At 42.0% G+C, this 14,843-nt stretch overlaps 1 protein-coding gene across 2 annotated transcripts; it reads right to left on the minus strand.

Annotated features, from left to right (window-relative positions):
- Window positions 1–1,042: 1,042 nt before the first annotated feature.
- Window positions 1,043–14,575, minus strand: papolg (poly(A) polymerase gamma). Of its 2 annotated transcripts, none has more exons than XM_035605965.2 (24): window positions 14,071–14,575; window positions 13,106–13,276; window positions 12,821–12,887; window positions 12,572–12,653; window positions 11,046–11,155; window positions 10,396–10,449; window positions 9,642–9,753; window positions 9,396–9,485; window positions 8,864–9,002; window positions 8,668–8,740; window positions 7,681–7,801; window positions 7,416–7,500; window positions 6,739–6,792; window positions 6,447–6,566; window positions 6,044–6,153; window positions 5,737–5,858; window positions 5,492–5,649; window positions 5,089–5,327; window positions 4,665–4,843; window positions 4,439–4,522; window positions 4,274–4,333; window positions 4,042–4,145; window positions 3,820–3,920; window positions 1,043–3,368 (listed from the first exon to the last, which is right to left on the minus strand). In XM_035605965.2, the coding sequence occupies exons 1-24, from the start codon at window positions 14,085–14,087 to the stop codon at window positions 3,193–3,195; spliced, it is 2,628 nt and encodes an 875-aa protein (XP_035461858.1). In that variant the 5' UTR covers window positions 14,088–14,575; the 3' UTR covers window positions 1,043–3,192. The 2 variants fall into 2 exon arrangements, with proteins under 2 accessions (XP_035461858.1, XP_035461859.1); XM_035605966.2 differs by lacking the exon at window positions 14,071–14,575 and adding an exon at window positions 13,556–13,975.
- Window positions 14,576–14,843: the final 268 nt, after the last annotated feature.

The following is a 14,843-nucleotide window of genomic DNA, read 5'->3' on the forward strand; positions in this document are numbered from 1 at the left end:
TATTCCTAAATTCTCTTGACGAAAAAGGATCTCGGGTGTCAATCCTGTAATTAATTAGTTTTTTCTGCACAATAGCTTAATGTTTTGGACGAAACACTGATGGAATGTACTGTTTGTGGGAAGTGGTTTACTGTGTGGGAATTAAAAAGTTAAAAGTAATTAAATCATGCAGGATTGTTTCTTTACATTCTTTTCCATCACCTCAGCCCTCTATGAACCCCCCATTCAGTGTAGTATCAATATATTGCATATAAAACCTAAAATTATGAGTATGTAAATTGTTAATGTATTTACTAATCTAAGTTGCATCTCATGTGAATTAATATATATTAAAATTCAAAAATGTCACCAAACAGGAACAGGCATCGCTGGTGTTGGCCCTGTTTCCTTTAGGACAACTTTTGAGGAAGTAGATTCTTAGAGTTTTAGCGCCACTTGGTGGTTTTACAGTATGCACACCCTGTGCTTATGTTCTTTCACAGGACTTCAGTGCATCAATTAATGAAAACATCTATCATCCCAAATCTCAAGAGGCTCAGGTTTCTTTCTCGATCAAAGATAGAAATAAATAAAGTAAACATTTCATATTTTTCAGTATCGTGTTCAAAATGTAAATCTGCAAAAACCCCATTGACAAAAATCACCAGATCACTTGTCTGACAGCGCATGTGAATGTGGATCTGATAATTTTAGTTATCAGTTAATGTTTTAGCAGCTATAGATAAAATTAGTTTTAATAGTATTGGGTTTGCAAAAATACCATTAGACCTTGGGGAGGAAAATGATGCATGTTATTTCACTATATGGAATAAAAGGCAGGGGGACCTGATGGGTTTGGTCTATATCTGGATCCTGCCAATAAAGGAGGCACAGAATGCAGAATATTTTCCCGTGTAAAAAAACCAAACAAAAATGGCATCTGACCATCAGTGTATTCACCACATCTCCTCCTCACATGACTGTCATTACTGGCAGCACAATCTCAACTGAGATTCAACATGTTGGAGAAATGTAAAATAAAAAAAACAGACAGACTCCGGAGTTGTTTTTTGGGGTTTAATTTGGTGTACGGATTCATTTAAAGGAAGTGATAAACACATACAAAAATACCCTTTCAATACATTTTTAGAAACAAACATCTAAATGACCTTTTTTGTTAAATGTTTCCGAACAACAAAACATGAGTTGTCTGAGAGTGGTGCAGATTTAATTCAAAAAAGACCTACCTGCTATGAATGCTATTAAAAAAAAAGATCACATGGTACAAATATGCAAATATAAATAAAGTGATAAGAAAACCCCCAATAATGAAGAATATGTCTTTTGGAAAGAAAAGAAAAGAAAAAAACTAAAGAAAAAAAAAACCCCAAACAAAACTGTTCTCTGTACATTTTGTTGGGGAAACTGATGCTGGAAAAAAAGAGCCTGTGTCCCAACTCTCTACCTTCTCCAATGAAGAGGGCGCTTCTCTATAGCATCACTTTACACTCTGTTGTATACATATAGCCTCTGTGCTGAGGACCAACACAGAGAAACCCAGCTTCAGACCATTAAGATGGAGGGTTGGGGCCAAAGCCAGGAAGAAGTTGTCTCCTGACCAGCCCCCTCCCGTGGCCCCAGGAGATGCCTCTTTAAGAACCTCCACAGGAGGCGCAGAGAGTTAACACCCAACACAAAGGGAATTCCGTCTCTCTCCAACACACAAACCATCTCTATGCATGCACGCTCACACAGAGTCAACCACATACGCATGCATACGCACACAAACCAGCACAACTCGTCAAAAAGCTTTTTCTCTTTTCACAAAGCACCAGAAACTCTCTCATGGACGTAGAACATGGAAAATGACCAGAACTCCGCTTCGTCAGGATCAAGTTCCGCTAGCAAACGGACCACGGTAAAGCGGTGGGGATGGGATGGCGAGTGATATCCTGAACGAATTTGTCGTTTTAACCTTCCTGATGGACTAGAGGATGAATTGGGCATCAATGTGTCAATCACAGGTACAAACACAGAACTTATGTTTAAAGACTTCCTCTTCACCGTTTTCACTCACTTTTTCTGACATCGGGTTTTAACACACAATGGAGTGAGGAGAAAAAACCTACCACCCCTCTCCTTTAAATCCGAGATGAACAGTAGGTCTGACTAATGACACTGGAGCAACTGAACAGAAGGATTAGCGCAGCGCTCTGATGCGGTTCTTCCAATGTTCTGTGCTAATCCTTCCAAGAGCTAAACAATGACTGAGAAGCTTCACTTCCAGAAAACGCACAACATTTCCCGTTGTTGTGAGGAGGATTTTCTTGCTCTTACTGGCACCTGAGAAGCACTGATGTCACTGGGTGTCAATGATCACCTACACACTGACCTTGAGCCCTCGCTGGGTCGTCATGGTGGCCCGAAGAGTCGTGGTTGTGATTTCCGTCGTAAGTAAAGCCCTCACTGAATCCTCCCCCTGCAACTGTATCCAAACCTATACAATGTTTACAAAAAATATCCGGGGCTGGAGACACATTTTCTTTTTGGACAAACAGTAGAGAAAAACAAGAAATTACAATTTTTTAAACTTTTTTCTTTTTCCTTTTTAGATAAAACTACAATAGAATGGTCAAAAGACTAAACGATAATCTTTTGCTTGCTTTTAAGACAAAAAAGTTATGTACATCAACATTTACTGTACACGTTTTCTGTATGGGAGAGAGGAGCGAGAAAAGATCAGCATACACAAGCAGCGTGTGTAGCAAGTGTCGATAACTGTTTTGGGCCGTTTTAAAATATGTTAACTTGGAGAGAGAAAAAAAGGGGGAAATGAGGAGAACAGCAGCTCATTTTCCATCACTGCAGTGTACTATTTTTTTTTTTTTTTTAACACACTGAGGGAGACGAGTAAAAAAAAAACCTGTTGCTTTAGTTCTCATGTCAGAATTCTCCATAAAGTTGCGTTAAATGCCCTCTGGTTGTGAGTAGGACAGAGGGCGCAGACAAACATTGACCGAATCACCTATCCACTGGCAAATCTGTATTCTCGGAAGATCTGAGGTGAGGTGTCCGTCCTGCTGCTTCACTCTCGAGACTGACTGATCGGAAAGGAATTCCCTTGTCCCCGAGTGAAGTGGCCTTCTAGGTGTTTGACTTAACTATGAAGCCCGACCTCTGTGTGAGTATGAATCCAGTTTGTTAGACGCGTGTTCAAGCTATGTGGATTCTGGCCTTCTCTGTTTCTTTCAGCCTCTTGGCCTGCTCCTCCAGAGAGGGGGAGTGCGGTCTCTTGGAGGCTGCTCCGTTCAGCGGATCGGCTCCTCGGCTCACTAATGTGGGGATGGAGCTGCCGACGGCGGGCACCACATGTTTGGATGTCACATGTTCTACAGCGAGAAACAGGAAGGTCAACAAACATTGTTCATACATTGTCTTTTGACAAAAAACACATTGTGGTTTTAACAGTTTTTACGTTTCGGTCATGCAAGTCCAGTTTTTAAACCATGTGCACTTCTAATTGTAGTGTACAGATACCATGGTTACAGGTCTCTTTCTTGTCTATCATAAGGTTAGTGGAAAAAGGTGCTATTTACGTGTTAATATATCACTGAATAATAAACCCACCTCCCAACAAGAGTCGAATGATTGGTACTCGGTATCAGCAGATATGCAAAGTAAAGGAATCCGTATTGGAAAGGGGAAAAATGGTATCGAAACATCTCTAGTTTTAAGTCTTGTAATATTTTTTGGCACAATATGCCCTTGACAGAATTAATACTGGGGGAAAAAAATTGTAATGAGCACCTTGATGGCTTAAATTTCAGAACGGATACTTACTTGAGCCAATGACAGGAATGGACATGCCCTTCTCTTCGCTGGCAGGGGGAGCGTCAGTGGTAAGAGTGCCCTCGAACATTGGGGGCTTGGGAGGTGTGATGCTGCATGAGATCGGAAGGTACAAGTACATTAAACAATAAGCAAAACACCTTATGAGACAAATAAATAACACCCAACAGTTTAAATCGCCCTGTTGCTCCTGGAACAGTAGCTGAGGCTCACTTGTGGCGGTTGAGGGCCAGTTTAATTGAGTTTTTCACAACACGACAACTGTTGCTGGCAGGTAGGGGCGAGGAGGCGTCTGGCAGCTCCATGCTGGGAAGTCTCTGAGGTCACAAAGAACAAGATAAAATCAACACACATGCACTGGATTTAAAGTCATTTAGATAAACGTCCCCCACATAAAGCAAGTAATTATCAAACCATTCGGGTATGAAGTAGAGCTACTGGTTACCTGTGTTCTTGAGGTATCAATGGTTGGAATGGGTTTAGCCTTTGATCCAGAGAGAGGGGTCTGATGGTGATGGTGAAGAGACAAAAAGTCCATACATTTCAATTCATTTTCTTTCTGGCTTTACATGAACAGCAAATGAAAGCAGACAGAAGAGAGAACACTTACAATATTGGGTCCTTCTCCAGGTGTACAGGAGTCAGAGGCGGGAGGATACGGCTCCTTGAATATGGAGTCGTCATTGGACACCACCTGCCGAAAAAAATACATTATGTATCACAACTGCTACTCTGCATTATGGTTACAGTTAATCCCATTTAGTTTAAATCTATGTATTCAAAAGACATTCATACAGGTAACTCCTGCCCCGAGCTGAGAACACCCTCGTCCTTACCTCCGTTTCTTTGTGCCTCTTGGCCAGGTCCTCCTCTGTAGGCGAGTGTGGTCTCTTGGCGGGAGCGCCGTTGATGGATTCCTCTAGACCGTTGGGCTCCATCTTGGGGCTGCTGGCGGCATTGGGGATCACACTGCTGCTGACTGGTGGGGAAACTGGCCTGGCTTTAACTGGAGGCTCTTCAGAATGAGAAAGAGGCAGAAGTGAAGAAATTAGATCAGAGTGTGCTTTTAAAAATATTAGAGATCCATTTAAGGACAGGCTATCCACATTACGATTGTAAATTAATACTATTCTCTAGATTTGTGTTTACTACCATTTATATATATTGTGGCAAGACTTTGAACTAATAATTATATACTGCATGACTATGCCCTTCCATAAGTAACTTAATAACATGTGTAGTAGTCATTGAAAAACTCACGTGAGCCAATGACAGGAATAGACATGCCCTCGTCTTTAGCAGCTGGTTCTGCACTGGGTGCTGCACTAGGCGCTTCACTGGGTGCTTCACTGGCTGCTGCACTGGGTGCCGCTTCACTGGCTGCTGCTGCACTGGGCGCTGCTGCACTGGGCGCTGCTGCACTGGGCGCCGCCGCACTGGGCGCCGCCGCACTGGCTGCTGGGGAGCCTTCCACAAAAAGCTGTTTGGGAGGGCTGACACTGACAAATGAAGAGAAGAAAGACAAAGAACATCTTTGAACATCTCTGTGCCGTGTTGTACTTTCGAGCCTGGTTGCTGTTAAGACCAGGCTAAGACAGGATGAACAGGAGAAAAGGCACAAATGAAAAATATGAAAGTGCACAATGTAAAAAGTATATCACACCTGTCGTCTGTGTCAGAAACAGGCTTGGTGGGTTTGCTGGCTGGGGAGGTAAAGGGAGTCCCTGAGTCTGTGTCTCTGGAGCTGTCCAGGTGACTGCTGTCCAGAGAGATCCGCTTAGAACTCCCGCCATTAGAGCTACGGTTCAACTCTGCTATGCTCTGTGGAAAAGAAGACAAAAAATAAACAGGGAGATAATTAAGACAAAAAAACAAACAAAAAAAAACTTGCCAATGAAGATATCTCACCCTCTTCTTCTTCTGCACAACTTCAGGAGGAAGATACTGATGGAGCTGTTTCTTCTTCACATGTGTTGCTTCAATCTTCATCCCGTCCTTCAGCATGTTGATGTTGTTGGCTTGTCTGTACACTGCAGAGAACAATCATTTTGTTAAGGAAGCGAAAAGGCAGAAACTGTTTCTGAACTCATGCGTTTGCTGTATTTATTTAAAAAATATTACGCTGCATTTATAACAATTTTATTCACTTGCATTGTTTGCCTAGATTGTTCCACAGCCACCCATAGAAGATGCTAAGTGATACAATTGGACTAACCGGTGTCTGTGAAGGACTGGATGTCGTACGTCAGGTCAATGTTCACGCTCTCCGCATTCTCCACTTTCTTGAAGATGATCCCAATGAACCACATGGACACAAAGTCGTTCCTGTTTAAAATGGAAAATATTAAATCTTGTTTATTTAATGCTGTTTGCAGACCAGAAGTTATGCAGAGTTATCCTGATGCAGAAAAGTACAGTACTCCTCTTACAGAACTCTCAAAGCTGCAGTATAATTCAATGTACCTGCTTAATTAACAAGAACTTTGCCAAAAGTGGATGTCATTACTCACGAGCTAATGTTAGAATGATTAGCAGAATTTGTCTCACTATTCCAGGACTATCTGGATGTATAGTGTGTACAATGTGTAATTTGTGTGCATGGCTACATATAGACTCACTCGTTGCGGTTCTCTTTGGACCCGGGGAAGGACTGGGGGTTGACGTGAGCCAGGGTGATGTACTCGTTCCTCTCCAGGTTTCCCACCAGAACGCGGATCTTTGACTCCACCAGGCCGATCCTGGGGGAAAACATCAGGATGTGCTCACAGGAGGGATGGTAATACAAGAAGTCAGGCACCACTGTGCCAGGTGGCTCAGTTGAAACGTGCCAAAGCAACTTGGAACACAAAGAAAGACTGAAGGTGGTTTTACCCTGTAAACCTACTAGAAATCCAGTGCTTGGACACTCACCATTCTAAGTGATTTTCTTCTGTGGATGCACTGGCAGTCAGAACGATGTAATGCCTGCAACACAAAACAGAAAAACAGCATTAAAGCAGGGTTTGCTGTATCCTATGGTGTAGAACAGTTTCAAGGCCTTTCAGAGGAGTGAATACCTCCGTCAATAAAATCTGTATTTGTTTCAACATTACTGTGCAATAATGATCATCTTTACTGGGCTGGACGGAAATTCAGTTTATGCTTTATTAATCATTAAATGTGGCAATTCTGCAGCATTACTGAGTCACATCAGTGCTCAGGTGACTAACGTCGCTGCAGTGGTGGAGCACGAGCACCTACAGCTCCTGGAGTATAGCTCAGTTGTGGAATTCAAACTGTGTTGGAGGAGCTTTCATAAACAAAATGAGTTGAACCAACTCTACCAGCCACAGTTAGGATGAGTCAAATCTGCCCAGTGTTCAAATACACAAAAGAATAAGCAGGTAGGAAAAAAATCAACTGGCATCGTCTGGTTTTAGTTTCAAATGCTCAAATAATCTGTGGCCTGTCAAACAGTTCATTTCCACATGGTCTTACATGATTTTTAAAAAAGGTGAATACAAGAGAAAGATGAAGCTCTACGTGTTTTATTTATCTTTCTTTGATCAATACATTTTTTTTTTTCATCTGACAAATTCAATACCTACTTGTATTTTTGGAAAAAGTTGGGTGGCTCAAAGAGTTTGGACCATTCTGCTTTTCCCAGAAGAATCTCATCTGTTATGCTGAGGCCTGTTCGTAGGAGACACAAGGACAAACACATGCAAGGTGTGACAATTTATCATTCTACAAAGTGTGCCATTACCATTGCCTCGGGCTAAACTGGACAATGTTTTTAAGAACATGGCAACCAGGTTAACAGAACGCAGAAATATGGTGGTTACGATATCGATTCTTTGCAATCCACATTACCATATTTGAACTCCTCGCTCATGATGGTGCGTGTTGACGTGGAGACGTTGTACGTGGAGTTCTGCTGGGGATAGGCAGGCGTGATGATGGGCATCAGGTGGTATCTGTCGGATGGATTCACCTAAAAACACGGCACAGAGGAGCGAGATTGTTTCCACAGCCGGACATGAGCCTTTCGGCACACCACACATGAGCAAACTCCTGCCACACAAAATTTTATTTGAGCACAATGCTGAAAAGGCTCCATGGTATTTGCATTTTTTTCTCAAGTAACGCAAGGAAGGGAAGAATTCGTTAAATATTTTTTAAATGACCTGAACCTTGTATGATACTAATGACGGCTGCACAGCTGATCACCTATTTGTCAGGTGGGACTGATCTTTTTAGATCTTCCCTTATACTTAACACCGAGATAATGTGAGGTATGAACCATACAATGAGCGCAAGATCTCCAGCGTCAGAGAAAGTCGTTTTAGCCAGTTCCTTTTAACGTTATTCAAATTGTGGCCAAAACTTCTCAAAAAAATGCATAAAACATGTAGACTGAGAGATTACAGATAAATTTGTACTTCAATTTTCTAATAGTCCATTTTATGATGACAATTCCCTAAATTAAGCAGCATAAACATTGGAGAATTTATATTATATTATATTTATTTTTACCCAATGCATACTGATAGTTGGTCATATTGTGACTGAACGGAAATGACAACAATAGACCATAAAATCTGGGAGCATAGGGACTCATGAAAGGGGAACCCGATCAATGTCATGGTCACATGAGGACAGAAGAATGAGGTGAGATGGAATGAGACAATGAATGTACCAGTACTCTTGTCTTGCTGGGTTTACTTTAAACTATTTTCCATAACTCAGATTAACTCTGTCCTGATGGGGGTTCCTGTGTCCGCACAGCAGTACACATAATAAGCAGAAGCATAGCAACATTACACAGATGTGGAAATACAACACTGTTGTCATACTCACTCTGGGATCCCACACGGGTAAATTCAAATTACTGTCCTCAGGCTGTTTCAGTAACACAGGATTTGGCCACTCCCTGCAGAATGGAGAAAGTGTAGTAAATAAATGTGTGAATACCAAATTATAATAACTGACATCGTAGACGGTTGTGCAATACTGCCATCACGTGGAACAGGACAAAAAAGAGCCAGATTCTCACCATTTAGAGAAAACCAAGAAGAACTTGTGGACGAGTGTGGCAGCTACAGCGTTGGGGTAGAGTTGGCAGGTCCTGGCCACCAGCATGGCCCACGACACTCCACCCAGAAAGCCCAGCATGTTGGAGTAGATCCCACGACCTACAGCCACAGGACACATTACGTCAAGTCAGTGACATCTGAAAGTGACAATAGACCAATTTTTGGGGTCTAACTTATCCTCATGGAGTAAACGTTGCATGCACAATATAATGGTTGTAGAATAATGACACCATCTTGTTGCCTATGCCTCATTTTCAGTCTGCCACCAGGTACAGAATCTGGGGAAATTAAGGCTTGATTTACAGCACAAAGGAACTATCATGTGCAAACCAAACAGGAAGAAGATTTGTTTTCCCCTGTTGCAATAGGTGCCCTGGTGATGGTCCAGAGTTTACATGCCCAGGACTCATGAAACATGTAATAAATACAGACAAACCAAAAGTAGATGTTAAAGTGTATTTGTAATACTAGGAATGGTTTGAATCCACTTACGTTTCGCCCACAGTTTGATAGCTCTCAATGTCAGCCTGAAGTTTTCTTTGTTTGGCACCAGGTACAAAATCTCATCAGTCACTCGACAGCCTGTGATAAAACAAATATTATTTCACTGTTGGGCTGGGTGCAGCCCTTCGATTCCACATCTGTTACACTGCACATTAAGCTTTAGATATACCTGCCAAATGTGGTGTACAACAAGCTTATGCATTTATTAACTGTCACTCTGGAAAAGAAGTGTACCGTTGAGGCTGCGGATACACCGAATGTCCAAGTTTCTCAAGATGGAGTCTCCCCTCAGGTCCAGGTTGTCTGGAATGGACTGTAAGGCCAGTCTGGCAAAGAGCAGGTCAATCTGCACAGGGAGAGATGGAAAAGAAAGTAGATATTAAAAGAGAGTTCATACGATCCATCGTCTGCACCTGTTGATCCTGTACAGTTTCCCCAGGAGGAAAACACTTCTGATCTTAGTGGGTCTGAAGTTAAACTACTCCTAAAAAAAAGGGACTAATATAACAAAACAAAATACTATTTATTTTGAGTCCTAAATAGGTAGACGAGAATGGCAAAAAATGCCTGGTCTTGCACAAATGACCAGACCATTTGCAATTACGAGCTTCTAAATTGTGTTTAAATGCCTTTAGTTACAGATATCAAGACTTCAAATGTCAACTACAACATGAACACAATGAATGGAGATATTCGAAAAGTAGTTGATGCTCATCTCTCACATTTTTTGATATCTCACATCTGCTCTCTACTAGTGGTTTTCACATATTGGGCCACCAACAAGTTGGGCCACCAACCTGTGTAAAAAAGTTTCTACATTGTTCCCCCAAACAACCCCAAAAAATTAGATAACTTCTGAAGAAAAATAATATTATGTAATATCTGGTGGTCCATTAACTAACATTCCAGCCTGTAGTAGGTCAGACCCTAGTAACTGAGAACCTATTATGTAGACAACACAGACCACTTGGATCTCACAGTAACTTACCTCTATTCCATCAAATTTGAATTTTATCACGGGTACAAAAGCATCCTCGACAGCCTTGTCGGAAAAAAAGAAAGACACAAAATCAAAAACAAGTCGGGGACAAGACAAAGTCACATGGCCGACTGACAATGTCATGGAAAGTAACAAACGCCAAATGAAATAAGTGTAAAACAAAGTCACGAAACACAAGGGTTTGCTTCCAGCATAAACTGTAGCTATGACTTACACACCATAGTGTGGAGGAATATTTGTAGACACTTTATGTATGTGAGAACGCAAATTTTGCTCCGGACATTATCTATAACTCTTCCTGCCAGCCCCACAATTAAAATTTACTAAAAAAAGGTCCAGTGCTTCAATTTGAGAATACAAAAGGAAAATCTTTTCTGAAAAGAGAAGATTCACAGCAGGTGAATGGGCGCTCTACCCAGGCACCACCCCATCTTCTACACCAGAAAACCTTTGATTTGACATGATCGTGACTTGAAGGCTCAGAGATAAAACAGAAGCTAACCTTCATGAGGAAAATGACCAAACATGGAATTATTTGAGGGTTGTTATTTTTTCTTTTTTACATTAAAGCAAACAGATAAGTTTGTTTGTTGCCCTGTGTACTTCAATGACACATGTGAAATGCAGCAGAGACTTACCCTCAGGTCTTTGATCTCTTCATGCTGTTTCAACTTCTCAAAGAAAGACTGGAAAAAGTCACTTCTCTCTACGTGGCGTGGAGCCACACATAAGGCATCAATATCAGCTCCTGTAATAAACAGTCACTTTGATCAGTGTAATCTGTGTTGCTCGGTGGGTTAAATGGCTGATGACTTTAATAACCATCTGATAAGTTGACCAAGCACAGAAGCTGCATTCAAGGTTGGAGAGAGTGTAATGAAACACTGTGGGTAAACAAATTTTGACTTTTTTTTTTTTCAATCATCCTGGCCTGCTTTGGACAGTCTCAGCCTATAAACTGCAACAAACAAGACCATACACAAGGCTTGGCTTTGCAATGGCGATGTCTCATGGTAGAATGGGAGGATGTTTTTAAAATTGACTGACTACATATCCATTTCTGAACAAAGCTTCAACAATAAATAAGTCAGGTGAGACTTGAATTATATACATCTTCAAGATTGTGATATAAAAAAAAATCCACAAGGATCCAGGATCCCAAGTATTAGTTTTCAGTATTTTACCTCCAAAGGTGTATTTTCATTCAACAATAAATCGGAAGTTATGAAATGCTAAAGACATGTTTGTCAATGCACAATTTAGCAAGGGTGATCAAGTTACTTTTGCAACTTTATGCATATACACAATCAAATGTCGATCCTTTCTTTATCGTGCTCAGTTGTGTTTTGTCCACTGCAGCCTGCTATTGTTGCAAAGCGGCTCTCCTTTGGACAGGACTGGAACACCCTCTCTTTATTTGCAACATTAACAATACAAGAATTTTTAAATGCAGTTTTCAAACTGTCTCCTCTACAGTTCATATCCTTTACAACTGATATATTAAGTGTTTTATCGGTTTCAATGGAGCACATTAGGGCAGTTTTCAATGTGTACAACTGGCAACAATAAACATATCACCAGAAACTGATCAGCAGTTGCTAAGGTGATGCCAATTGATGGATGAAGTGTGACAAATGTGCAGCGAAAAAAAAATCTTTTCTGTACAATAAATAGCAAAACACAGCAATGGGGTTTTCTTTTTCCCGTCTGTACGTTTCAAATAATTAACCTTTTTACCTTGCTTTTTGTGTTTTATATTAACAGCAAAGAGGTAAACAGGACCACACTCAGAGCAGTGCCTTCAGCGTACATTGAGCCTGTGTTTGGCCAGCTTTCAATCCCCCAAACTGGTCTTTTCAACAACACTCTCAATAGCAGATAAATATGACAATGCCTGCCTCGTGCTTTAGTGTGGTCAGGGTGAACTGGGCTTTTCAAAAACAACTGACTCTGTCTGACTCCGACAGGGTTGAGTGCTGTGTGCCAGTGAATACATCCGTCTCTCTTTTCTCCCTTTGAAGGCCAATATAGCCACACATACAGTTCATGTTGCTGTAGTCAAAGTTTAATGTTGTCCAACAATTTCCTGGCACAATAGAGGGATTTGATTGAGGTCACTGCATTGCATGTATGAATATAACGTTAGAAGAAGAACCGCACATACCTTTTGTGTGCACTCCAAGACGGTACGAACCAAATGTAAATATCTTGCCCCCAACACAGCTAATAGCTGATGGTGGAAGATTCTGTGGAGGAGGGAAGCAGGTACAACAAAGTCAGTATGACAATTTCGACATGGCAAAACAGTAGAACACTTCCAATTGCTTGACAGTATCCGATTTCACGGGCCCCATTGAAGAATCCAAAATGCGCCATACATATCACAGATTGAAATGCACACAGCAGGACATACCTTTAATTCACTGATCTCTGCGATCCATTCTTTAACAAAGTTATTCAACTTCCCGAGAACTGCAAGTCTGAAATGACACACAACTTTTAGCAGGTGTCTCTTAGCACGTGAGACTGAAAATGATACAGATATATTATATACAGTTACATATTCCGTTGTCTCGAATGTAAAGGAAGCAAGGCATTGGCACCACAATAACACGAAAATGTTAAATAAAATGCATACAATTCATTTTCGCTGAGACTGCTGGGGCATTCCTCCTACATGTAGTGACCGGTTCCTCACCTGTGGTTCAATTCCTCTTCGTCTTCAAACACCCCAAAAGGCTTCATAGCATCACAGAGTTTCTTGGTGTACTGGTGGTCTATTTCTCGCGGGGGGGCGAGGCTGATGGCGGAGGTGATGCCGTAGTGTTTCTGAGGCTGCTGCTGCTGCTGCTGCCCACCAGGCATGGTGCTGCGGGGGAACACGACAAGGGAACACGGTGCACAACATGACATGACAGCCACCTGCACAACGACACTTGACGCCACTTCGCTCGTAGTTCCGTCTCAAGCCCAACATTCAAATGACGATCAAAGTGTGAAATGATAATTCGGTCCCAAGTTAATGCAAAGCCGTTTATAAACTCCGACCGAATGTGTAAAGTGTCACTGCTTGATGTGTGCATGTTCCTCCGCGTAACCATGTGTAAACACTTCGCTGCGTACAATGACATCGACGTGCTTAACTTACATCGTTCAAATAAACGGCGCCCGACTGACTCCACGGTTTCGTGCAAATCCAAATCCGAAAAATAGGCGAAATGATCGACAATGCAGAAACGTGTTCTACAATACGCTCCTGTTCCACCCCGGTCGGTGGCGACTGCACGTTAGCCGAGATGCTACAAACAGGCTCGAAGGCGCTAACAAATTAGCCAATTTAGCAAGTTAGCTAACGTTAGCAGGTCGCTACGGAAGAATTGGCGAAACGAATGACCCGCTTTTCCGGCCATGCCCGTCTCGGAGTTGACATCCGTACAAACAAAGACAATGTGTGGAATTTGTGAATTCGCCGGGGCACATGCAAACACTGGATAGTCAAGCAGCGCGCAAAGCGAGCTAGCCAAAAGCCCCGACCGCTGCGGGCCTTGTTTGGTTGTTGTGACAGTTGGCTAACGTTAGCATGTAGCCTATTCTTCAGGTACTCTCCTAAAACACGAAGAAGCGCTGTTCACCAGTGGAAAGTGTGCCACGTGCATCACTCACCTTGACATCTCTTTCATGACACTCTTGCGAAGCGCTGCACGTTCCGCAGATGTTAACCAGTATATAAAAAAAAAAAAAAAAAAAAAAAAATCTATGAGAGTCAGCAAGTGGAAATGATAACAGCCTCGACCTGATTACAACAATGGTCACTTTCCACAGCGCCGTTCAAACCTTCCCCCCTGAACCGGAATCACTTCTTATAAGAGAACGCACCAGTTCGTAACCCTGACACGATATTCATATCTCATTCGTTAAGAAAACCCCACATGGGGTTGTTGTTTTTTTTTTTTTAATGCCCGCCGCGGAAAATCACACGTTTAATTGTTATTAGTAGTTTTTTTTTTTTTTTCCCTTTCTTCTTATTCGTCAAAACTACAAATGTAACGGCATTTGTCGGGACAACGTCCGTGTGCTGCACGCTGAGGCTCGGCAACCGTCGTCAGGAGGCAGCGCGTCATCAGGGCCGCAGATCACGTGACCGACGAGGAGGCCTGTTATGACGCCTGAGCCCGGCGCCGTGTAGCACCGCTAGCTAGCGGCTACGTGTCCCCCACACAACTGACACTCGAGGTGGGTCTGGAGGAGTGAAATGCGACGCGTATATACATGCACACTTAACTCAGTAGCTGGTAAAAGAGCGAGAGTAAAGGCTAAGGCGTAACACATTGGAGAAAAGGGTTCTTCGGCTAATTTATCTAAGCTAATATTGACTATTTTTGTTAGCCTGTGATGGCACAAATGTATATACAGCATATTTATCACTGCAAAAACTC

The sequence above is a fragment of the Scophthalmus maximus genome, chromosome 10 (genome assembly GCF_022379125.1).
Source record: "Scophthalmus maximus strain ysfricsl-2021 chromosome 10, ASM2237912v1, whole genome shotgun sequence".
NCBI classification, from domain to species: domain Eukaryota; kingdom Metazoa; phylum Chordata; class Actinopteri; order Pleuronectiformes; family Scophthalmidae; genus Scophthalmus; species Scophthalmus maximus.

Coding starts and splice junctions, on each gene's coding strand:
- papolg (XM_035605965.2), bottom strand. Junction 12,654..12,820: donor CAGAGATCAGTGAATTAAAG/GTATGTCCTGCT, acceptor CCTCCTCCACAG/AATCTTCCACCATCAGCTAT. Junction 5,859..6,043: donor CCAGTCCTTCACAGACACCG/GTTAGTCCAATT, acceptor TGTTCTCTGCAG/TGTACAGACAAGCCAACAAC.